This window comes from Biomphalaria glabrata, chromosome 15 (assembly GCF_947242115.1).
Source record: "Biomphalaria glabrata chromosome 15, xgBioGlab47.1, whole genome shotgun sequence".
NCBI classification, from domain to species: Eukaryota; Metazoa; Mollusca; class Gastropoda; family Planorbidae; genus Biomphalaria; species Biomphalaria glabrata.
In genome coordinates, this window is record NC_074725.1 from 10884141 (window position 1) to 10909844 (window position 25704).

Consider the following 25704-nt stretch of genomic DNA (forward strand, 5'->3'; position numbering starts at 1 on the left):
ATCAATTTTAAAATTTCCTTCATTTGTCCTGTATGCAAGACATTTTGATTGATGACATGACATAAGACTAATAACAGTCTGGATTAGACATTTGGACATGACATGTCATAACAGACTTACTACTGACTAATAGTCAGTACCGGTACCGCTGAACTAGTCAATTCAGTAGAGAAATGGTCTAATTCCTCCAAAAAAAATATACAAATGGATTGTTTAGAAAATCTTTGTCATTGGTTCAATTTGTTTCAACATGTGACTAGGAGTCTACAGACAAAGTGCTGACTAACACTTCCACAAGACCAATATGTGACTAGGAGTCTACAGACAAAGTGCTGACTAACACTTCCACAAGACCAATATGTGGATGTTCAAGCCTGAATTGTCAAGAGTCGGTTGGCTCTCACTTTTAAAGTGGGAAAACAGGTGTGAAAGATACAGATGGAAAACTTTGGTAAAGGTCTCAGGGTAAAAAATTAGACCCAAACTGGAGCACACGGCGACTATGGCTTTGCTTGCATTAAATCTGGTAAAATATATAGGTTGCTGCTAGGTCTGAGAAAGTAAGTAAAATAATACATTCATCCTTAAACTATGGACTCGAAGACATTCGCCTTATTGGTTAATTAATAACGTGTAATTTTATTAACAGAGTGCGCATTTATCGCGTAATAAACTGGGAATTACCTGTGCACCCAAAAGTTCCGGCTTAAACTAAACAATCTGAGTTCATCTGTCAAGATTTAATAAAACTAAAAAAAAAACATCAACAATCCATTGAACTTAAGACTATCACTCGAGCCATGGGGACACACTAATGGTTGTACTTGAACTATTTACTAGCATAGGCGTACAGAAGCAGCTTGGCTTGTTGGGAAAGCTACAATACCTACCAGAATGGGGTATCTGCTTTGTACTATACCTGTAGGTAGGTTTTTAGTCTCTAAGACTCCAAGTCTTTTACCATCTGAGTAACTGAGGTCCTTATACTTGAGTACCTGGTAGTAGGGGAATCCCCAGCATGTTCCCCACCCTCTCTCTTGCGTTAGATTGATCGTGTCCTCGTATGGAGAAGAACGAATCCTTTGTAAGCGATGTAAATGTTGAAAATCATAGAACTAGCTCGTACTATTTGGAGAGAGGAGCTAGCAAGTCGAGCAGAGGGGTAGCAATGATCTTAGCCAGCAAATATGAATGAGCCAAACAGGGGGGGAAAAAAGGCCCTTCCAAAGTTCATCATATCATGGCGCTACCTTCACGTGTTATATATGCTGGCCAAAATAGCGCTCCGTAATACCTTAGGTTATCTTATAGAATACAGACGTTACTTCAAAAAAGATGATTACGTCCTACGCGTCATGCATCTAGTCATGCATCTGGCTCAGGCAACCCATTCCATGCTCTAATAGCACTAGGGAAGAAAGAGCATTTGTACAAATTTGTCCTAGCATATGGAACGAGGAAATGCTCTACGATATTACCCTTAGTCGTTTCACAAGGGGTAGGGGGTATAGATCTATGTATTATAGTGTCTTTGTGACCCAGACACCCACGATAAGACTGCATTAACGGGTGGATCTCTCAGTTTCCGGGTTCCTGAAGGATATTTGCGACAGAGCATGAAAAGAAAACTCTACAAGTAGCCTAGGCCTACATTCGTTTACGGAGTTGGAAGCGCAGCCTGGCATGCATGACTCTTTCCAATGTGTTCCACTCCCAAATAAATTGCTTATACCTTGCTTATAACAGTGATTTGAGTATCTTTGTTTGATGCTAGAGTATTGAACATTATAAATAAAAGGAAAATACCGTTACGTCGGTAGAGTTTAGAGTTCCCCTCCATAAAGCGCTCTAGTTGGAACGATAAATGTTTAGAAAATACTTTTTTTTTTAACAAAACAAAGATTATCTAGGGGGAAGCACCACAAAATCACTACTATATCTCTCAATACTGTAAGGTTAACTCCTATTTTTCTATATTAACAAAAAAAAAACACTAAATTAATTAATTACCACTTATTGAGTATCTAGTTTGTTTTGTGTGTGTGTGTTGTTGTTGTTTTTTTTTGTGTGCTTTTTTATTTTTGATTCATATATTGTCATCGGCTGTATATAATTATTCTAAATGTCAACTTCATCCGAGAATGGGAAGTGGGAAAAAAAACATGTAAAAGAATCCACCCAGACAGACAGACAGACGGAGTGAGTTAATGTAAGCTTTGTAAAAACATAACGTAGGACTAATCTAATGAATTCAACTATGCTGCTTGGCCTAGTCAGCCCTCGTTATCCTCCGACCACTAAGAGTCTAGATTACTGGAGTCAAATCTTTAGAACAAATATATATAATATATATCCCTATATATATATATATCCCTATATATATATATATATATATATATATATATGCGAAACTATAAGGACTGAGTCAACCGGAAATAAAATGTATTAGCCTTAGTTTTGTTACCGTTAAGCTAGACATAGATTACTATTACATGTAGCCTAGTAGTAGAAGTAAGCTAGTAGAACAGATCTATATATTAATATTATAAAATTATTTGTACATATAATGTTTGGCCTATTACTATTTACAATGAGATCATTGGGGGTGATTTGACAAGATTCATCAGATAAATTATTAGGACACATGCACACAGCGTAGAAAAGATTTGTTCCAGAAGAGATGTTTGCTTAATTAAATCTTCGTCGCTATCAACCAATGCAAAAACAAAGTATCGAGTCTGTTGTTTGTTGGTTTTAAATTTGCTGCTGTTGATGTTTTCAGCGTTTTTTTTTTCCTTCATGTCTATAACTTGGCGCCTGTTTTGTTTGTTTGACCCTTGAGAAGACAGTCATGAGCGCATACGACCACGACCATGTAGTCAGAATTCAAAATGTATTTGTATTGTGTGCATAATGTTTCTTCTCGTAGTTGTAACATTAGCAGAATTGATCGGTTGAAGTAGTATATCTCTTTGAATAAGAAAATGTTCGGATCATTGTTTTACATCTGTACTCTTGTTAACCAACTAAGTAAATCTGGGTTAATTTTTTTTCTAGGTCAAATAAATTTAACGACTTAGTTTTACTGCAATTTTAGTGTGTGTGTGTGTGTGCGTGTGTATTTTGTCTGTGCACACTTATAGGTGTTTTATGCTGCTGTTTCCCAGATCTGATTGAAACAAGTCTAAACCAATGTGCCAAGAGTAATGGAAAGTTTAAAAAGAAGCGACCGTGACTTAAGCAATCAAATTTCCATCAAGACTCCTCTGACAGGCGCGACAACTCGGAGGAGAAACCAATCCCAGGACAGAGTCAATCAACACATCGGAATACACAAGCAAGCAGCCTTCACTTCCGGAAACCACGGCGTTGTAGCCGAAGCTGGACCTGGTGGGGTTACCTTCTCTGAAATCAGTTCTTCCAAATCCCTGGCGAAAGGCTTGCGATTGAATCCTCGCCATGTTCCAACTGACGTTCCTGTGGACTTATCCGATTACTTGCAGGACACCTCCGTCTGGGAGGCAATGGAAATACGATTCCTTGACAAAGGTAAATGCACCGTGCTGAGGCCAAATTTAAGTAGCCTCGTATCCAGCGCCGACGTCTCCGAGACCACGAACAGCACTCTCAAGAGTGCTGACCACGCCTCGGTGGTTTACCCTGGAGCTCATCTTCTGGACAGCCCTCTTCCAATCCGGAGACAAAAAGTGTGTGTCGAGAAAGTGCACGTGAAGAACTTGCTGAACACCAAGAGGGAGAAGTGCGGTAATCTCTCTTCCAGCAGGCTCTCGGAGTACATGCCCCTGAACGCAGACGTTGCCAAGGAGATGTTTGAAGACGTGGAGGCAAATATACGAAACGCCAAGTCTAGCTCCTCTGATCTCACCGACTCAGAGAGTTTTGAATCAGCTCTTGCCAGCAACAATGATGATGCTTGTGTAGAGGCGAATAGGAAAGGCATGAAACGTGACAGCCAAGAAACAAAGGCTGAGCAGGAGTACCGAAAAGATGTTACACAAACGGACGTTGATCGTCTGCACAGAATTCCTTCTAAGGTGAACAACACTGAGAAGAGAAATGTAGATATCGAACTTTCAAATGATCATTCTCGAATGTCTAAGTTTAGTCAGGCGCATTCGCCCAGCATCGTAAATCAATCCCAAAAATCTAAAAGTAACGAACCCGTTTCAAACCAGGGAAATAGTTATGATCAATATAGTTGTAACGAAGACAATTTCAAAAACGACCGCTCAGTTATGCATTCGAACCCTCCGACAACATTGAGGCAAAAAATGTCTAAAATGAATGTTTCTGGCTTTTCAAATGCAGACACCAATGGAGAGCCCTCGGGCGTATCCGTCGGGAACCATTCTAATCAAATGCACTGGTCAAAGGTCACTAACCCTTTAATGAGTAACGGCGAGTCATGCTCTGAGATTGTCTATAACAAAACAGGCCCATCAGACGCTCATGGCGTCTCTTGGAGACGTTTCACGGGCAGTGATAAGGAGAGCGAGGCTTTTCTCTCTAACGTCAGCACGGAAGCTTGGATTAAACACTGCACGCGCTGCGTAGCGAAAGAAAACGACACGGCGGACACCAGCAAGAGCAGACGAGGCACCACAAAGAGAACAAAATGCGATGACACTTTTCGCAGCGAGGACCTGGACACTACAGAGACTTGTGATCAGCTGACACTCTCCTCGACGTTCAAGTCAAAAGCGGGCACCTATGGGGAAGCTCCTAGCTACGACTCAACAAATGAAAGAACCTCCATTGAAGCAACGACACTGAAACCTCAGGATAAAGCCGTTCAGAGCGATTCCATTATTGTGGCCAAAAGCAGTGTGTCGACATTTTCTCCTTTGTCAGGGGCGGAGATCGCAAAGTATAAGGAAATAGCTCTGGAAATTTTAATGAAGCGAAAGAAAAACCAAGGGAATAGCACTGATACTAAGTCTGGCTGTGACAGCAGTGTCACATCGATACAAAGAAAAAAGCGAGTTCATAGTCTTACTGGTAAAAAAAACGCCAAGTCAGAAAAAACGAAACCAAAAGCTTCTGTCGCCAAAACAGCTGTCAAGCCTGTCAACTCTCGCTCCAGTTCCACCGGAAGGCTTCCACCGCCAGAGACCGTGAATGACAGAAGCATATTTTGGGCATCCCAGAGGATCAGGAATCAGATAGAGAAGCACAAGGAAAGAATAGCTCAGAAAAGTAAAAAGAAAAAACATGACCCCAATGACATGAAAATATCGCCAGCAGAAAAGAAAGTTGGTACAAAGGTCGGCGGCAATCCAATAAATACAGAAGAGGCCGAGGCTAGGACCGTTAGAGAAAAGAAAACACTCCAGAAAAACGCGCCATCGGAAACATCCTTTACGGTTTCGTCAGCACATGTCGACACAAAAAATCTGGGGAAAAAAAAGTCCGAATCGCCCTTATCAGAGAAGAAGATACTCGTCAAAGAGAAAAGCTTCATGGCTCTAAAAATGGTCCCCACAACAGAAACACCATCCACAAAATGCGACAGGCCATTGACTAACGTCGAATCACATGAAATCAAATACGCCTTTGCAGACCAGTCCGAGGGGGGTCGATCCATAAGTCACACAACAGATGAACGATTTCTAATTCCCGGCACCAAGACTCTGGTAGGAGAAACTCAGACGGAAAGCTCTCTAGCAAACACGAGGGGCGAATACAAATCTGTGGCCACTGGTCCCGTGGCCTCTGATCTGATGTACTTAGATGTTTTAGATTTTAAAGATGATATGCTTAGTCAGCCAAGAGAACTCCCATTGCAAGCGCTAAACTCAACTCAAACTGAAACTGCATGCAAATTGCAAAAGACCTGCGGGTCGAGTGGAATACAAGTTCAACCAAACAGTCTGTCCCAGGTTCCCCAGTCGCCAGCTAACGAGCGCCCTAGACATTCATCTCAGCAAATCAGATATCTAGAACTATTGCAAAACATATTGAAGTCTCCCACTTCGCAGACTACGCAAGCTCTGGGCATGTTTCTGCACAAGCCAAAAGCGCTTGCTGAAGCTGAACGCGACTTGGATATTACGGTAGATCAAATTATCAACAGCTACCAGGAGATATTTAATGATTTTAAAGGCGCCGTGCCCAATAGGTCGTGTTCACGTGACAGTCTTAACCAACGGTTTCCGTCACAGAAAGGTTTTGGGTACGTAAACTCGGTTTATGAAAATGACCTTTCCCCAACCCCCCACCCCACGTGCAGTTCTTTGTCGTGCCATTCCAAGCGACTCATAACGAATCGTGACAACACTTCCATTGGGAAACACTGCGATTCAACCAAAATTAATTCTAATAATCCAACGGAAACGAATGTTAATATGAAAGTAGCTAGTTGCGACAGCGTTCATTACAAATGTCGGTTTCGCAAAGATTCCCTGCAGAATTCACGTGTTCCAATGCAGGAGTCCAACAGTTGCAAGCCCACACCAGCTAAAAAAGTTTACAATGCTCGTCTTTCGTCGTCTGCGTTCTTCGAGTCTGAAAAGATGAGCACCGCGCCCTGTTCGCAGCGCCAACAACGTGGATGCTCATACACGCTTTCAAGCTGCAGTTCTAAACACAAACAAGTAGAGAGCGGAAATTGTAACACTTTTGGCTACAAACAATCCCAGTCGAGCACTCTAATGTTGGGAAAGAATACAAACCTGAACACGCCGACAAGTGATAAACCCATAGCGGTGTCATCGCAGCACTCATCCAGGGGAGATCTGCTAGAAAAGTATCTTCTAGACGTGCTACAGAAAAACCAGTCCTCGCCTAGACAATTAGCAACGAAATCGAAAACAAGGTGTGTTCAACTTCCGTCAAAAACTGGTAGCCGAAGCAGTTTAATAAGTAAAAAAGGCAACGTCGATTCTTGTCCAAGGTACCAAAGAGATGTGGCGAAATTGACCCATGAGAAGGAGAACAACCAGCTTGAGTTGCTCTTGCACAGTTTTCAACAGAATGTCTTATCCTGCGAGCCGGAAACATTAGATATGCAGCAGACAAGGCCTGCCATCACCATCATCGCCCCACAAGCTTGTCTGAACATCTCGTCTACACCCGTACCTGACATCCAGTCCATGAGTAGCAACGACTGTGATAGACCGTGCCTTCAAAAAAAGACGTTCACCGATAGCCACTTGCAGCAAAACGCGGAAGCAAGACGAAACCTGGACAACATCACACAACAGAGATCAGCATCTGGCTCAGTCATGGTCACCAAAACTAGACGAATCCGACCATTACCTGTAGGGGTTAAACGGGACAATAAACCTAAAGACATGCTAAATAAATCACCAAGCAAAATAGACGAAAAGGGTCAGCTTCAGAACCAGGTTAAAATCTCAAATTCACTTACTATACCTCGGAGAAAACAAGCAGGAACGGTGGATGCAGTAATGTCAGCCACGTCTCAAAACAAAGGAGCTTATGGCAAACAAGCTCCGCCTCAATGTCTTTTTTCAGTGTTTCGACCTCCACCAGTGAATCAAATGACCAGTAGACATGAGATTGTACCCGCTCCTTCAACCCAGTCCGCCGACCCAAAGCTAGAAACTCCGAAAACAACACAAAAAAGAATCAATCTTCGTAAGAGTTCTTCTGTAGATTCGGCATTTACTAAATGGAACAGAAATTCTCTAGCTTTGCCAATTCAAGAAAATCGCGATGACTTATTAAAATCTGAAAGTCGGAGTCTCGTAGGGAGTGTTTCCAGTGAGATTAGGACTGTGGAAGACGTCCTTTCAGTCAAAAGTATCCAAAGCGGCGCCACGGACTTCAATAACAAGAGCAATGTCGTCAGAACAAGTAAAATGGGGATTTCCCAGAACAAATTCTTCCCAATAGGTCAAGTGAGAAAACAAACCTTTCAAAGAAACGAAGTCGCAGAGAAACTCGGTAGCATGCAGTCTAGAAGCCAGAGAACTGTAGCAAATGCAGCAAGGCCATCAAAAGCAAGTAGCTTGACCCAGTCAGCCACAGTTGCAATGAAATCTATATCAGCTTCTAGCGTAAATAGCGAAAAGGCCTTGCAATCACCAAGGCGGGCGTCAAAAAATCAAACACTAGGGACCAGAAGAAAACTGTCACGTGATCCTAATCCTCTTAGGAGCTCCAGCAACAGTGCGGGAAAAGTGCGTCATCCCCCAAATGTAATTCATAATAAAAACGTAATTGGTAGCAATCACAAAGAGACATCAAACGTAACGCTTTATACATCAGAAAAGAGCAACTCCCTACTTGAAACCACCAACAGCAAAAGAAATGAAGATATTCAACCATCCTTAAATTCCTTCGGTAAATTGCAGCAAGCTGACTTTTTGAACGAGTCCTCTTTTGTTTCGTTGCCACTGGAAAACAAATTGAGCTTGCAGGAAAATATTGAAATCTCTCAAGAATGTCTTAAAGCCGAGTCTGCAAAGTGCAATTCTACATTAAGCACACAAAACAACATGGCAAGTAAAACTTTAAATGAGGCTCTAGAAAACGCCGAAAAAATGCAAATATCCCTTGAAATGGCTGAAAGAAGTTTGAGATTGCTAGAGCCACCAATAAGTAGCGCCCAAGGTACCACCAAGAATTCTGTTTTACCAATATCATCCATGACAAATAAGCAAAAGCCACTAGAGCCGATAATCCCTAATACCAGGCTAGCAGAAACTTTAAGAAAGGATCACAGACGTAACGTCTATCCATTGGGAACATCCTTGGATGGAATGAATGCTATAAACGTTACTGAAAGGTTGAATAATCGATTAATTATGTCGTGGAAGCCGTCGAATTCAGAGGAAGACAGCGAATCAGAAGGCTTAAGCCTCCAAGCCATGAGGAGACATGCTGTGGCCAGCACTTGCGAGCGGATTATTCGAGAAGCAAAGACTAGTGATAAACTGAATACAGACATTACAAACGAAGCTTTGGTCAACTGTAAGCTTAGTGCTCATCAAAAGCCTTTGGAAAACTGCTTTTCGACTAAAGTTGCCAATAAAATATGGCCTTCAGAAATTTTGAACCGGCCAAACTGGTTAATGTCCTCCTTGAGGACGGACATAGAACACAAAGCGGGGACGAAGTCCACAATGAGTCAGAACACACTCAATTCACTTGCACCTATCAACGCTGAGACCGGCGAGGAGCACGAAGAATTTCTCAAATCTGTTTCAAGTTTCAAAGTGTTTGGCAAAACACACATTTTCAAGGATTCGTTGCCAAAAGGTCTCAATAAACATAACGAATCCGAAGGCGCTGTCGAGTTAGGAATTTCTGGACTCAAAACCATACCATCGGAGGATATCAACAAATTAAAAGAAGCCACTTCAGTTCACGATCTATTACTTCAATCCGAGAACAAAACGTTCAACTCTCCAGAGGAGAACATTGGAATTCAAGAGATCAAAGAACCAGAGAAATTAGAGACACAACGTGTACAAAGTGATGGTGTGGGTGAAAAGTGTGGAGAAAACCCAGTTCTCCCAAGCTTAGAAGATAACGTGCTTCGTGCCAGCGGAATCATGGCAGGGGCAGAAGTCTTGGAATCGCTTGAGGTCAAGTCAGAAAAAGTAGCTCCTCGAGGTTACTCAGAAATTACTAACTTGAACATTGAAGCCGTTTGGGACACTTCTATTTCAAACTTGAACGAGCAAAGCATGAGTGAGAAAATATGCAAAGATATTAAACCCAAAGAACTGAAGTCCGATGACACGTTCATGTGTATCTCAGCCCAATTGAGGAGTTCTGATATTGGCAGCGATGACCCCATTATTCAGAAAACGACATGTAGCCTCATAGTAGAAAATACTCATGAAAAAAAATCGCCATCGTCAGTTGTGGTAACAGGCGCTGAGGCTCAGAAGGAGGAAAGGGAAATGTTGCCCAGAATAACAGAAGTGTTGTCGTCCAATGAAAACCCATTGCCATCTTATCGAGAGGACGTCGCGCATGACCAAAAAGCAATAAAAAATGACGCAGCAGAAAGTCTAACTAAAGCATGTCAATGTCCCCCGTCCCCTACTCCAGAGCAGACGACAGGAGATCATTCGTGTGGCGTAGTATTAAAACCGCTAGAGAGACTTGAACAGAAGCTCGAGAAAACGGTGAAGGAGGCAATGAGCAGCTGTGAGCAGCAGCTAGAAGCTGGCTTACGTTTCTCTGCTACTGTAGACACTGTGTTACTTGAAGGACGTTCCTCTTCTGAGAATGTTTCTATTTCCATGAGAGGGTACAGCCACACAGATATTTGTAAATATTCCCAAGGGATGTCACGTGGTCTTTGCAGTGAAGAAAATGACTTACGCTTCTGTGACATTTCCCTTGAAGCTCTGCAAGCACTGACCGCTATAACCACACCAACGGTAACATTACCTTCAGATACTGCTCATGTGGTTCTGCGGTCTGTATCAGAAGACCCACTGAATGACGTGTTATCAAATAGCAATGTTGAAACTTTGACAACGATGAATATTGATTTGAAGCTGGCACATCACAGTGCCGACGCAAGAGACGAGGCTATACAAGTCATCAATGAAAATCTTGGTCGATCCGCAGATGTTATAAATACAAAATGCACCTCAAAGGTGACGAAACCCGAGGATGAACAAATATGTCAGCAAAGAGAGGTCCTAACAGTCACAACCAGCACTGTTGAAAAACACGGTAGCTCAGCCTCTAGTGCAGTCGTAGACAAAGAAATCAAAGGCAAACTTTCCAGTGATCAAGACCTGTCAGACCTAAATGTTATTGGGGGAAACGCCCCTGCTAGTCGCAGCATAAGTGAAAGCAGAGATGGTTGTAATGATAGTGAAGCAATGACTCGTAGTGTACCGACGAAATCAGTTCACGATTCTCAACCCTTTGTGTGCCGACACTGTTTACAATGTACAGATAGGCCGCCCGAAGGAACACGTTTGCCTTCACAGGAAGTGAAGATGAAAATTAGGATTGAGTTCTGTGAAGACGACACTTCTACGCGTGCTGCAAAACATGACCAACCTTTCCGCCATTGTCTCTGTTTTCCTGTCTTGTCAAGTCCTGAAAAGAAAAGCGTTAAAGAATTGACTTTTCACCTAGGAACAAATTCGAGGCATTTAGTACGTAAGCCTTCGTCTCATACAACCTTTGATCAGTATAGCGCCGGGATGCCAAGGACAGACTGTTATCAGTGGGCCAAGAAAGGTTCAGAAAGCAACATCTTTAGCCTTCCTGAGTTCTCGCCTTCTACGATGAAGAGTAAAGAATCTTACGAATCTCACGAATGTCGTTGGGAGAAAAGAGACCGTAGGGTCTCAACGCCTTACTCCTTGAGCTGTGATCGCCTTGCCAACGATGAAACACACGACCTCGACACCATTGGGTACGACAGGGATAGTCCCTCTTTCAAGGTTGACTCCTTCCGAGGCTCAATCACCTCTCTCGAAAGGTGGGATAGACTCAATGTTTTCCAAGCTTCCGAAAGCACAGACACGTATCCCAGCACGAGCCGATCGACGGCTGACGTGCACAGCTTTCACCTTAGAAACGAACCAACGGCGACAAATATCTCCCTTAGAACATGTAAGAATAGGAAGACCGTGAAGAAGCGTAAGTACTGCAACGCCCAGACCCAAGTACTTTGTAGCGAAATGAAACGCTCAGGTAAGTTGAAAACGAATGGCGATAACACCGAACAAAGAAGCGCGGAGGAGGAGGCAATTAGTTCCAGGAGTATTTTAGGCACACCTGCTCTTGCAAATATTACAGGAGCCGCAGAGTATGACGACCTTACGTCCGTACGGAGTGGGAATAAATCTGTCTCAAAGCTTGCCTGTTTGCCTAGACATGCGATAGAGAAACTTACCACTTTAGACACGGTTGATATTAGTTCGTTAAAGGAAACATGTATAGCTTCTAAGGACATTGACATCCCCAAAGCACTGGCTGAGCATTCTCCAGCGAAATATACTGGCACAGAACAAAACAAAGTCAACGAATCTAGCACCACCGTTAGGATATTAAGCAGAAAGAAAAAGATAAACGAAAATCTCATTCAACAGAAAGCTGCGGAAAACCTGGAAATGTTCATTAACTCCGTCAAAGAGTTGAAGAAGTGTGAAAAACATAGTTCTCCCCCTTTTAAACCAAATAGCGGTTTGCTTACATCAAGGCAGACTTGTATACACACATCAGCACCTGAAAATCTCGAAAAGTTCTCTAGAGTATCCATAAGTGGAAAATTTCAAGACAACAGTTCCAGCTCTATGATGGATAAATTCTATTCGACTTGCCAATTTCGTTCAGTGCCTTGGTTACCTTGCGATCAATTAGAACCAAATGTCATGGAAGAATTATCGCTAAGTTTCAGTGAAAAAATGTTTAATGCGAAGAAAATACATTCTCCTCTTTGCGATACGATAGGTCATAAAGTGATCTATCGTCCTAGCTCAACGCTTCAAAAGGGAGCCGCGATCTCATCATCCCCTACGAGGCTAAATTATCTCAAGAGGCTTCAAGGAACTTCTAAAAAGGAAAGCGAGTTTGTGAAAAGTCTGGTCTTTCAGAGCTCCGCAAGAGCGCACTCTGATGCATCGGTGAATACTATGTTATCCATTAATCCTGTTAGACCTTTTGAGATGGAGACGACTAGCGACTCGGAAAACACGGAAACAGTGCTAAGCTATCTCTATAGCACATCACCGCGTCAACAAGCGATGGTAAATCGATATGGTTTGCCAGAAAATAAAGACTTTTACACCCAAGTTCATAGTGCTTCTTCCGGACTTAACGACTGGCGTAAGACCGAGGTCCCAGCCCACTCGCGTAGATTAATAAATCAGAGTAGGGCGCAGAGGGATGTTTTTATTGATAGTCTTAACGTGATCCATCGTATCAATGCTGGTTATTGTGACACAGAGTCAGAGATTCGAAAACAAAGTACATTTACTCAACGCAACCCTTTTGTCTGCACCAACCCCTTTTATTCTAATAGATTTGAATCCACTTTAGCCGAGCGTATTGATGAATATATATCCATGTATTCTACGCCAAGGGACACGCGCTTGCACTCGTCCGGAGTGGATGACCACGCCTGCTTTCGTTCGTTGGAAGACAGAGCCTTGGTAGGGCTTCGTGAGGATTATTTACAGACGATAAAAAATGAATTCGATCCACTCAAAGAAACACGCCAATGTGCATTCACCGCTGAGGAGCTTGTGGCCTTCTTCGGCTTGGAAGATGAGAACAAGGTGGAATCTCTCTCGCACTCCCAGCCCAAAGACAAACGTTGCTGTTCGGCTCAGAGCCAAAATGGCGGCTCGTCTAAAAAGTCTAGAGATTCTTACGAGATCAATGAATTCCGCCGCAAAGATTTGTCGCCAGGCGCTAACAAAAAGAAAGAACAAGTCAGCTGGGATCAGTTTCAAAGTGCACCCCACGAAAGCAGCGACACCCTTTTGTTGGACTTGACTTGCTGCGAGGTTTCGTGTATGAGCAAACGGCAAAAAGGGTGTCGAGAGTTCGAAGAACGTCACTGCAATGGCGCGAAATTTGATTCTGTCTATTCGGACACCAATGATCAGTATTTAACAGTTCCTTCTGACCAGACGGCATGTAACGCAGCTGACCGTGAAGAACCAAACTATAATAAAGCTACGGCAATAGATCTTAACAATAAAGTAGAAACACGAAGTCATGACTTCGGAAGTACGTTGGGTAAGAGTGTTTCTTCTCCCAAGCTCATTCGTAGTCCTAGTGAGATGTCCCTAGAGGCGAGCAGATTGAGTCCTTGTTTGGAGGAATATTATAGCTACTCTCCTTTTCTTTGCGCATGTTCGGAGACGCCCCTGCTGTATTCTGGTACGGAAACTTACGACATACGTAAACATTGGGCCAGCACGTCAGTCAATAGCTCTATCACCGACACTTCCGGATCGCCTTCCGTCTGCAGTGATGATATTACTTCCGGTAGTGCAGGCGTGACAAGTAAATCGGCCATAAAGATGGACATCATGGACAGCCTAGGAATCTTAACATCGCATTTAATGACCACCTACATTATGGTCAAAGACAAGATGAAAAGGCGGCAACTAAAAAATAGTAAAACCAAACTGAAACGACTTGACCACCAGGGCAGAAACTTCGTAAACCCGTATAACAACATTTCATCTGGTAAGGAAAACCGATCTAAAAAATTTGTTTTCAAAAAACGCCATCAGGCAAACACAACCAAGAAGCATTTCTCAACTAAGCGTGCAAGGTTTTCCTCGCGTGTGTATAAACAGCTTTTGAAACAAACGCGTTCCAGCTCCGACACAAGCTCCAAAGAAAGTGTAGACTACACCAGCTCAAACAACAGTGAAAAGACGTGCGACTACCTACCAACTGGAGAGCTCGTTTCAATGCTAACAGTCAACTATCAGGAGCCGCCTTCCAATCTTGAAGTCACAGAGTCCAAAGCGTATCATCTAGGCTCAACAATAAATAACCATACTCCGATCTCCCCAGAATTGTCTATTGAAACATTATCACGAATGGAGAAAGACATGGGGGATAAAGAGACAACGGGAATGTTGAGTCTGGGGCAATGCCTAAGTCAAGACGACAATAAAAACTCGAAAGTCGTTTGTTTGATATATGAACATCGCTTCAGCAACGAGCCAAAAAATTATAGTGAAGCAATACTGACAGAAGATGGTGGTATTCATGTAGTTATTGACAGCACAGAAGAGGCTCATGCTGACCTCAAAAACGAATTTGAATCCACAGAGTCAATTAATAATGGCACGGAGTCTCACCTTGAACGTCAGCCTAGTTTTGTTTGTAGTGGTTATCCTGCTGACAAGTGTTTCAACCAAGAGATAACAAGATTCAAAGGAGTTGAGTTCCCAGAGGATGCTGAGGCAAGCAAATTCATAAAATTGAAGTTATCAGAAGATGTTGAGGCAAATACAGTTAGAGATTTGAAACTGTCAGACGACGTTGAGGCGAATCAATTCAAAGATTTGAAGCTGTCAGACGACATTGAGGCGAATCATTTCAAAGATTTGAAGCTGTCAGACGACATTGAGGCGAATCATTTCAAAGATTTGAAGCTGTCAGACGACATTGAGGCGAACCAATTCAAAGATCTGAAGCTGTCAGACGACATTGAGGCGAACCAATTCAAAGATCTGAAGCTGTCAGACGACATTGAAGCAAACACATTCATTGAGTTGAAATTATCAGAAGTCGCCGAAGCAAACAAATTCAAAGATTTGAAATCATTAGAAGACGTTGAGACAAACAAATGTATAGATTTAAAGCTCTGCGAAGACGAGGTGCCTGCGTCGGAAGGAGAAGATTTATATGACAAGCCGATCACTGAATTACAATCAAAATCCAAGGAATTAATTGAAAAGAACGATTCGTTGTCTCAATATAAACTTCGATCAAGCCCAGAATTGATTAGAAACTCAGTTGAGAGTTCTAATCTGGAAGCAACGAACAATTTTGAAGTTAAGCTATTGGGGGAGGCCACTACTGTTGTCGATAATGTGGAAGAGTTCCAAAGCGAGCCCACAGATGATTTTGAATTCGCGGAGTTTATTGATACCAACGCGGAATCTCCCTTTGAAAAACAGCAAAGTTATGTGTTTTGTGGGAATCCTTATAACCAGTCCGTCAGATCTATGCCTTGTTTACAGACTTTCTTAGTTCTGCTGGGCGGTACCGACGTTTTCTCTTTCAGCCAACAACCCGATTTCTCTGATGTTAAAGATACAGGTTGTGACACCCATGACTTTGCCACGGCCGATTATGATGCCTCTTTAGTAGAAGAAAGAGATTCCACTGAGGATATACCAGAAATTCAAACCAAAGGCTATCGAGCACTGCTGCTAGAGAATATGTGTGAAAAACTTCTTTTGGAGTCCGCTAGCGAAAACGATTCGCAAGAAGAGTTCGTAGAACCTGTTTCAGAATGTGATTTTCCCGACCAGACACAAGATATTGTTTATCAAACCAAAATGTTTGAGCAGGACTATGACGGTGGAATTCATGAAGTTGTTTTCTTAACTAAAGATGTCGCAGGAGAGTCGGCCGATCCGGACTTTCAGTCGCCAAACGTCTGGTGCAAGGACAGTGGTTGGAGTCTGGAGGGCAGAGATAACCCCGAAAAGATGAACTCAACAGAGACAAATGAACTTTTCGGCCGTCACAATTTACTGCAGGAAGACGACAAAGATCTGTCATGGTCGCATTCGACTAGGAGGCTTCGAAAACTATTGAAAAGGGAAAGACGTTCATTTTCATGCTCAAAACGAAGATGCGACAGTCGCTGTTGGAGCAAGCAGGGATTCAGTGAGACTGGAAGACAATACTTTAAATGTCTTCAAGAGCATCGATGCAGCAGCAGACGCTCTTTCAAGCCTTTCATATCAAGACGGATGTGTCTCAATCGTATTTTAGGTACCGACAACAGAGATGTACAATGCAGTCCACAGCTACGCTACGACAGTCCTGAAATTGTGACCACGGATTGGAAAGACAAGCCGCAAGCGAGTTTGGACGAAAAAATAGAAAGCATTAAAACACCGCAAGCTGAGACGGCCATAAACCTTTTTAACAGAACTTATAGCTGCCGAGGTCACGAAGAATGGCTTCATTTCAGGAATGCTCCGTTAGACTCGACTCCGTTATCAGACATCCTTACAGAGTTTGATGAAAAGTGTGCAAGCCCAGACTATCTCGAGAGAAAAACGGAGGCAAGGACCGAAAGCCCTTACATCTTTGACGACTACGAACTGGACACATATGAAGAGCTGAGGAGTCTTTTCACGGAGCTGCATGGCAGTTCCTCCTCCTCCTCCCTGATGCTAGAAGCAGACGACACTCAGGATTCAAGTTTATATCACGGTGGGCAGACCTTGTCAATATCCTCGACCACACTGGAGGAAAGGGAATCTCGTCTGGGCAGCAGCCATAGTGAGAAGGAAAGAGAGAACTGCAATACGTGGTGTGCGACGCAGACGCTGCTGACTGTGCATCAATATATTTCCGACTTGACCAGCACGTCAAGCATCTTCATTGACCCGGAGCTAATCAATCCAATCGTTTCCGACGAATGCGTGAACGAGGAGGCCGCCTCAATCAAGGAGCACAAGTATAACAATACAAAAGCCGTTCAGGTAAGCCTAACGAGTGAACGGAAGCATGGTAAAGATGTAGTGCACAACGCTCCTGAACTAACAAGCTGTTTTACCCAGACTGAATGTTCAGAAGCAGAGTCTGTGGATAAAGTGTCTGTAACAAAGAGTGACTATTCATCGTACACACATTTCCGAACTATTTTGCACAAGTGCCTTCAGTCCAACAGCTTCTTGAGCTACCTGAGTAAAGTCGTGGATGAGAAGCTGGCCCAAAAATTAACTGAGGCCCGCACCCAAGGAACACCCAATGAAAACATTTCCCCTAAGCTTCCAAAACCAATGCCCAGGACAGCTCTGAGTCTACAGGGGTTTAAATGGCACACGCCTCAACTCTCCAATAACGACAAAGCTGACCAAGACAAGAAAGAGCGAAATTCCATCGATGAAACTAAAAGTGAAACTAAACTCAGCGTCGATAAACTCAAGTTTACGAATTCTTACGATGTATCACCGACCAGTGAAACGAGACAGACGTCCGTTGTCGACGCGGACAAAATAAGTCACGCAGACGAACTGGCAGATTTGAGTGACGTCTGCAAAATAGCGGCAAGTAAGTTGGTAACGGAAAACAAGATATCTTTACGGCGGTTGTACAGAGGGAGAGAAACCTTTGTTACCAAGAAGGTCCTCTCTGAAAGCGAGGGTCATCCGATATCATCTTCTTCATTACTTATCATGTGGAGTGACTCGTCGGAACAGCCCACGATAGAAGATGAACATCTCGGTACTGAAGAGATGACGCCGACGTCCATTAGCTGCTTGAGAAGCGGGCGTCGATTATTTTGCTCTCCAGGTTCTCCACCATTGCAGTCAACGAAAAATCATGTCACCGCAAAGGAAGCAATATTATGCGACAAAGCTTGCAGCGCGGTGAATATAACAGACTTCTCTTCAACGAGCCACAAACGCGATGTTCATTTAAGCCCGCCTACTACGCGTGTCAAGAACATGCAAAATGATCCTTTGAGGCATTACTCGTCTGACCCGGTTTTAAAGGTCTTTAGTCAAAGAGAGAGTTCAGCCAAGAGTAACGCTTCGTCTACTAACATTGTCAAAAACAGCGACTCTACGGGGACAGTCACCTCGGCTGATTACGGAAGGCTAAAAAACATACTCTCGGCCGAGACAAAGATGCTTTGGAAGAGCCTAACGCGTCTTGAGAAGAACTCGGAAAAATGCCAGGTGTGTAGGCTACAGTACAACATGATGCTGTCCAACAGCTCAGACCGCATGGATTTTCTGAAGCTCGACGACGACGAAATGGACCACGTCTACCACTATCACGACTTCATATCACAGGAAAATGCAAAACCCGACGACACCAACCCGACACCCGAAACGCTTTTTGAAACGCAAGAAGTTAACCCTATTTCCCAGACGGCCCAATCTAATGCTATGCACGATCAGAAGTTTGAAAGTCAGAGAAGAACTTCGGAATATGATGTGGCCAAGTCAAAGAATAATAACGAAATAGTTCTAAACGATACATGCCAAAATTTGTTTCAGAAGAAGATGAATCACGAATCACATGTATCAAAACTATCGAGACTTTTTGACCGGATCGATGAAAATGGCCATAATGTTTCAGACAAACTATGTCCTTGTAATGCAAAGACCACGTCACTGGTTGCTAAAGACAACAAGGAACTAAAAGTAGATAGTTTCAACAATGCAAACACTACTCACGAATTAAAAAAACAATCGACAAGAGTTAGAGAGGATAAAGATCCCAGTTTGACTCTCAACCACACTGTCAAACATGTTTTTCAACTAAGTAGTTCTGAATTGGACTATTCTAGTAAAGGTCATGAAAGTGCAGACTTTGAACAGAAGCCATCGAAAGTTTGTCTGTCAAGAAGCGAGATGTCTCACAATCAGCATGAATCCAGTCAGCCTCAAGAGAGGAGAGCAACAAGTGACTTCCAAAGAGTTCCACACACACAGGTTAAAGACAAAACCGATGAGCGGAACTTGAGAAAAGACGAAGTACTTAGCGATGACATCCAAAGTAATTCATTGAGTGATAGGGATGGAGCAGATTCTGTCAAGTTTCGTGTCATTGATCACAGCGACTCAACCCTCAGCAAACAACTGCTGGATTCAATCATCGATGCTCATGACAATGTGCCAGACAACTCTGAGCCAGAGACTATCAATACTAAGCCTAAAAGCAGCAAGATTCTAGACGCGAATGTTATCGACGCGAATGTTAACGACCTTAAACTATCTAGTCACATTGCAGCCCCCAATCTTGCAGAATGTACTTCGTGTGATGCAGCCACAAGCACAACAAGCAGACACAACAACTGCCCGCCAATCGACTCAAGCAAAGCGCCGCAGTCTCTAAAAAAACAGCGTCAACACTACACTAAACACACCTCTTCAGACACTGCCGACTACTGGATAGAGAGACTCATGAACATTTTACATGAAATGCACGAAACATTCCCGAATACCGGAAATACTTCATCTTTACCCGCCAATTTTCGCCGCAGCAGTCCGCAGACCCCCTACACTAAGACGTTGAGCACAGACCAGGGCACCTTTCCAAGTTCCGAAAGAGTTTTGCCAGCTAAAAACGATGAGAAGATGGATAATTTGAGCGATGAAACTTCGACCCATTCAAACTTGAAAATGAAACACGTATCTGCAGTAGGAGAAACAAAAGAACTCATTGCGTCACTCTGTAAGGACGACACTACGCTTCTTGGCAAAAGTTCGCTGGAACTAAATACTTCCTTGCTAGAGGCAACCTTATCAAACGGTCACACGCATGAGATTCAAAGCAGTTCAGCTGATAATGCCCCTTGTTTCCTAGATGGCGCGCAAAGCAGTAGCTCTCACAATCTTGCTCGTGAGCAGACGGGAGAAACCTCGAACTGTTTACTTCCTAATCATAAATGTGCACACGAAGATACATCTGACGTTGAACACAGAAGCTCTTGCACGAAATTGGATTTGTCCATCAAAGTGGACGAATCTGTACAAAAAAGAGACAAGCTTAAAAAACGGGTTGAGTCAACCGTCTATCAGTGTACAACCAAATCTGCAGAAAGGTGGGATTCGAGCCCTAAACTCTTTGAAGCCAATACAGCTCAACAGGGGTGCTTTAGCTTAACCGAGAGCTGTTCATTTAAAAAAACATCTGCACCAGACAGTGGTTCTCGTGTTAATGAGAGCTTGTGGGCATTATCCGAACCACTGGACATGCACCATTTGAAGTCAGTCGCAACGGTCACTTCTGACTGCCCTGTGTGGGACCAAATCAAATTCTCCGTGAGTCGTGAACAGCAGAAACCATTGTCTTCTAAAGAGAACACTTTTTCAAAATCACCATTTAAGTTGTCTGGTAATCCTGTGAAAGTTATTTTCGCTAGCCCGTCTGTGCTATACAAAAAATACATGCTTAGGAAATCTAAAAGTTTAATAGAGCTTGGCCACATCAGTTATTTAAACAAGTCATTCAATGCCCCTCAATGCATTGCAACTGATGCCAGGAAACCAGAGAACACATCTTCTGTGCAAGCCTTTGGGTGCAAACAAAGTTTCCAATCATTCAAGCCTAGAAAGTCCGAGAGCGAAATCAATCATTACCGCTTGACTTCCGCTTTGAGTTCTACGGAAACTGTAAACACGTCAATGAAGTCGTTAAAACACGAAGATAAAATATTGACCACACTTGTCCAGCAAGATCATAATGAGAAATATGTTGCTATCAAGCTAGACAACAACTTGCCATTCGAGTCGAAAACAGTGACTAAAACTTTTTCAAATGTTCCAAGTCCCCAAGATTATACTCCGGTCATAAGAAGTGAAAGTTACATCACGAACGCCATCTCTAGAACAAGGGCGTCCCCTAAGTATTCAAAATCATTAGACCCTGTTGTGAAATGTTCGGGACTAAGCAGAGAAACGCCTAAACGATATTGTGATAGCCAAGAAGTCTTAGCCTATGTCCGGGCGAGGGCTAAACAAGTGGAAGAATTCAATGAACAGGAACATAAAGCGACATCCGGCAGTGAAATATCACGTGACGACTTCAAGCATATCGGAATGAATCAAAGCGAGACGGTCGCAATCTGTTTGAATCCAGTTAAAGATGTTAGTTCATCAGTTGAAAAGCCCTCCCAAAACTGTCAAATTAAAGAAACAAATAATGATTCACTTGGAACTGAAGGAAGATACTATGATTCGACTGGCTTTAAAGGTGAAAGGAAAAATAATGATTCACCTGTAACTGAAGGAAAAAATAATGATTCACCTGTAACTGAAGGGAAAAATAATGATTCACCTGTAACTGAAGGGGAAAATAATGATTCACCTGGAAATGAAGGGGAAAATAATGATTTACCTGGAACTGAAGGGAAAAGTTATGATTCACCGGAAACTGAATGGAAAAGTTATGATTCGCCTAGTACTGAAGTCAAACGAGACGATGGCAGTTTTAGAGAAAAGAATTGTAATCAAAAACGCAACTCTAATTTTGAAATCGATACAACATTGTCCAATAAAGATAGAGAGGAGGGTCCAGCTAAACCTCTGAAAGAAGCAGAAGCTGTAGTCGGACCATGCCCAACGTTGGGTGTAACTGTTAACAAAGAAAGAGACCAATGTATTGTTTCTGTGAACTGTTCATCTAGACTAAACTTTGCAGAACTTAATCAGACTGACATCAAGACTGGAGCTCACCCAGATTCGAGCACCACTGAGCCTGGTCTTGAGCGCAACCCTGAGGATTTGGAGATCTTAGAGAGAGACTGCTGCACTCTCTATTGTGGTACTTCCGTAAACGATTTCGAACATTATACAAAGAGCTTAAATCAACGTGTCTCTAAAATGACTGCGGATCGGAAAGTGAATGCTCTTAGCTCAGACGTTGCTGAAGACAAAAGCCTAAGATTTTATGATATTTGTGTCCGTATCAACACCAGCAAAGTAATTTTGGACACTGTCGACCAACACCTATCAAACAATATATCTGAAGACAACGCCCACCAAGGAATCCTTTGCGATAATGTCATCCCAAAGATTTCTGACAACTTTATTGAGGACAAAATGAGTCAAGTTTTTTCTGACAGTGTCCTTGGTGTCGACAACAGCAAAGCAGTTGTTGACACTGTCGACCAATATATATCAAACGATATATCTGGAGACAATGGCAATCAAGGAATCCCTTGCGATAATATAGCCCCAAATATTTCTGACAGCTTAAATGGCGAAACCATTAGTCAAGTTTTTTCTGATGGTATTCTTGGCGTCGACACATGCAAAGTAGTTTTTGGCATGGTCAACCAACGACTATCAAACAATATCTCTGGAGAAAACGCCAACCAAGGAATCCCTTGCGATAGTTTGGGCCCAAACAGTTCTGGCAACGTTAACGGAGACAAAATGGGGCAAAATTTTTCTGACAGCATCCTAGGTGTAGAAACCAGCAAAATAGGTTTTGACACTGTCTCTGAGCTCATCACCGACCAAACCATATCAAATAATATCTCTGTATTCGACGCCAACCAGGGAATCCCTGACGATAATATAGTCTTAAAGGACCCAGACAACGTTAATGGAGACACAATAAACAAAGATTTTTCCGATCATGTCCATGCCGTTGACGCCCACCGCGACATTTTTTGCATCAATGAAATGGCAACCAGTAACATTTTTTCTAAAACAGCACAAAATGTAATCGATAAATATCCTATAGCTTCCAGCAAGAGCGATGGTAGTAAAAACATCGCAGAAGAAACTCAACAAGTTTGTTGCGAATATAACCCAACGGCAAAAGTATTGAATTATAGGAAGGAAAAATGTCCATGGAAAGTACTGACGTGTGAAGATTCTGAAACAGACAAAAATCCGGTTGCCATTAGTAGTAAAAGAGTCTCCGATGACTCTTGTCCCTTGAAGTCGCACCAAATAAAATCGCAATTAAATTCGCCCATAGAAGTAGAACAGCTCAACGCAGCAGATGATATGAGTTCTAAAATTAAACTAGACACACACTTTAAGATGTACCAAATAAAATCGCCAGTAAATTCGTCCCCAATGGAAGTCGGAGGACAGATCAACGAAGCAGAAGAGATAAGTTTTAAAAATAAACCAGATTTAGATCTAGGTACACGCTTTAAGTCGTACCAGTTAAAATCGCAATTAAATTCTTTGCCCATGGAAGTCGGAAGACAGCTCAACGCAGCAGACGAGATAAGTTGTAAAAATAAACTAGATATACGCTTAGGTCGTCAGGAAGAAAGCAATGATAGAAATGAAAAATCGGTAGCGGAAATAGATAACGGACCAAGCTTAAACAAATTTAATCAAATCGAAACCAAGAATTATAGGGTTCATATCGACTCGAGTCGGGTTAAATCTGGAGAGGAAGATAACTTGGTGAATAAGTGCACAATTAGCAGCTGCGATGAAGGAATCGGAAACAATTTTTTTATTCGAAATGACAAAAATGTTAAGCTCAATTCTCTCCGTAAAAAATCAGATACGTTTTCGAATGACAGGTATTCGGAAGACACAGAAAAAACGCCTACGAATAGCCAGTTGAAGCAGTCGGATGTTTCGCTAAAGACCTCCGTCAACACAGAGTTGAATATGATGACAAGTTCAAATTTCACATCGAAACCAGCGGCCGGAGCCAGAAGTCCGGATTTTAAAATGACATGCTCGTCTGGAGTGCCTGCAAAATCAGCGCAATTATTTCAAAAATTATTAATATCACCAACCACACCTGTGCCAGATCTCAATGTAATCAAGTCACAGCTGAAACCAGTATCAGCGTTGAAGGGTTCTCACGCTATCAGTGGTAGCTGCACTGGCGCTCATGATGAGAATGGCACAACGGGGAAACGAAACAGTCCTGTCTATAGTTCTGATGTTAAAACAGAAACCACTAGTCTCAAGACTGATGAAAGTACCATTACAAATAATAATCATGCTATAGGGCGGTATTTGAACTGTGAAATCAGAGAAGTTCTGTCTGACGCCTGCTCTCTACACAATAAACGCAAACCAGATCGATGCGAGCTTACCAGTCCTCCAATAAAAAGTTCCCTCGAAGGATACAACTCTCAGAATCTTGATGTAAGTTCACCATCTGATAAATCCGACCAATCATCTGCTAAATCCGACCAGTCGTCTTGTAAATCTGACCAATCTGCTCTGAATGAAGATTACGGTAATTCGATGGAAGCCCTGGAAGGATATTTCCCAGAAGATCTATATCCTAATTCAGAAAGAAGCGGACAAGCGTCTTCTGAAATCCCCAACGAAAATATTTGCAGTTTTATGCAAGAAACTTCCGTCAAAAGCGATAATTACGAAATGGAAGACGACCGCGATATCATCATTAAAGATGAAGAGATTCCAGGAACCCACTCTCTGGAGATTCCCGTTGATATCTACACACTGCCGCTGAGGCCGTCACACAAGGAGTCTTCTTTCCACAAAAAGAAGAAGAAAAGAAAGGAGCCCAGTGCTACTAGGACTGTGGTTATATCCGGCCCCCTGAGTAACTGCTCTATTCCCGTCATTCGCCACACAAGCCAGAATGAAAGAAGCGAATTCGAAGAAGGCGATTCGTCTTCCCAAAAACTCACCGGAGCACTGAGTAGCAATGGTACACAGAGAGCCGAGTCTTGCAGAAAGAAATCTTCCCATAAGGAGTCACCGCCGGGTTGGATGTCGTCCCTCAGAAATATTTTACCCTTCCGCAAAAAAGCTTCAGAAAAACATAAAGAAATGTCTCATAAATAATAGTAATTTTTAAGTCTGAAATTCTTGTAGAGTCTTCTTTGCTTTGTATACAAAATCTCTAGATTTTTTTTATTTGTGTTAATTATCCTTACCTTTAAATATCCCTTAGTCTGTTGGACCGTTGGGGCACCATGTAAGATTTGTCGACCGTCTTTCTCTATTTGGAGAATGGGTTACTACAGACGACGACAACGTAGCAAACGGTCTCTGAATTATGCAATTTTGTGCTTAAATGGACGCGATACGTTTCTACATTCTTTGTGAATTTGTACTTGACTGGTCTCCACTGACCACAGGCTAGTGTTGAGGCCTGCTATAACGACTGGTCTCCACTGACCACAGGTTAAAATTGAGGCCTGCTATAACGACTGGTCTCCACTGACCACAGGTTAAAGTTGAGGCCTGCTATAACGACTGGTCTCCACTGACCACAGGTTAAAATTGAGGCCTGCTATAACGACTGGTCTCCACTGACCACAGGTTAATATTGAGGCCTGCTATAACGACTGGTCTCCACTGACCACAGGTTAAAGTTGAGGCCTGCTATAACGACTGGTCTCCACTGACCACATGCTAGTGTTGAGGCCTGCTATAACGACTGGTCTCCACTGACCACAGGTTAAAGTTGAGGCCTGCTATAACGACTGGTCTCCACTGACCACAGGCTAGTGTTGAGGCCTGCTATAACGACTGGTCTCCACTGACCACAGGCTAGTGTTGAGGCCTGCTATAACAACTTATCTCGCATCTTCTTTTT

General features: G+C 42.7%; 1 protein-coding gene across 1 annotated transcript; it reads left to right on the forward strand.

Annotated features, from left to right (window-relative positions):
* Window positions 1–129: 129 nt before the first annotated feature.
* LOC129923096 (uncharacterized) lies at window positions 130–24968 on the forward strand. Its single transcript, XM_056012418.1, has 2 exons — window positions 130–925; window positions 3168–24968. The coding sequence occupies exon 2, from the start codon at window positions 3207–3209 to the stop codon at window positions 24945–24947; it is 21741 nt and encodes a 7246-aa protein (XP_055868393.1). The 5' UTR covers window positions 130–925; window positions 3168–3206; the 3' UTR covers window positions 24948–24968.
* The last annotated feature ends 736 nt before the right edge of the window (window positions 24969–25704 follow it).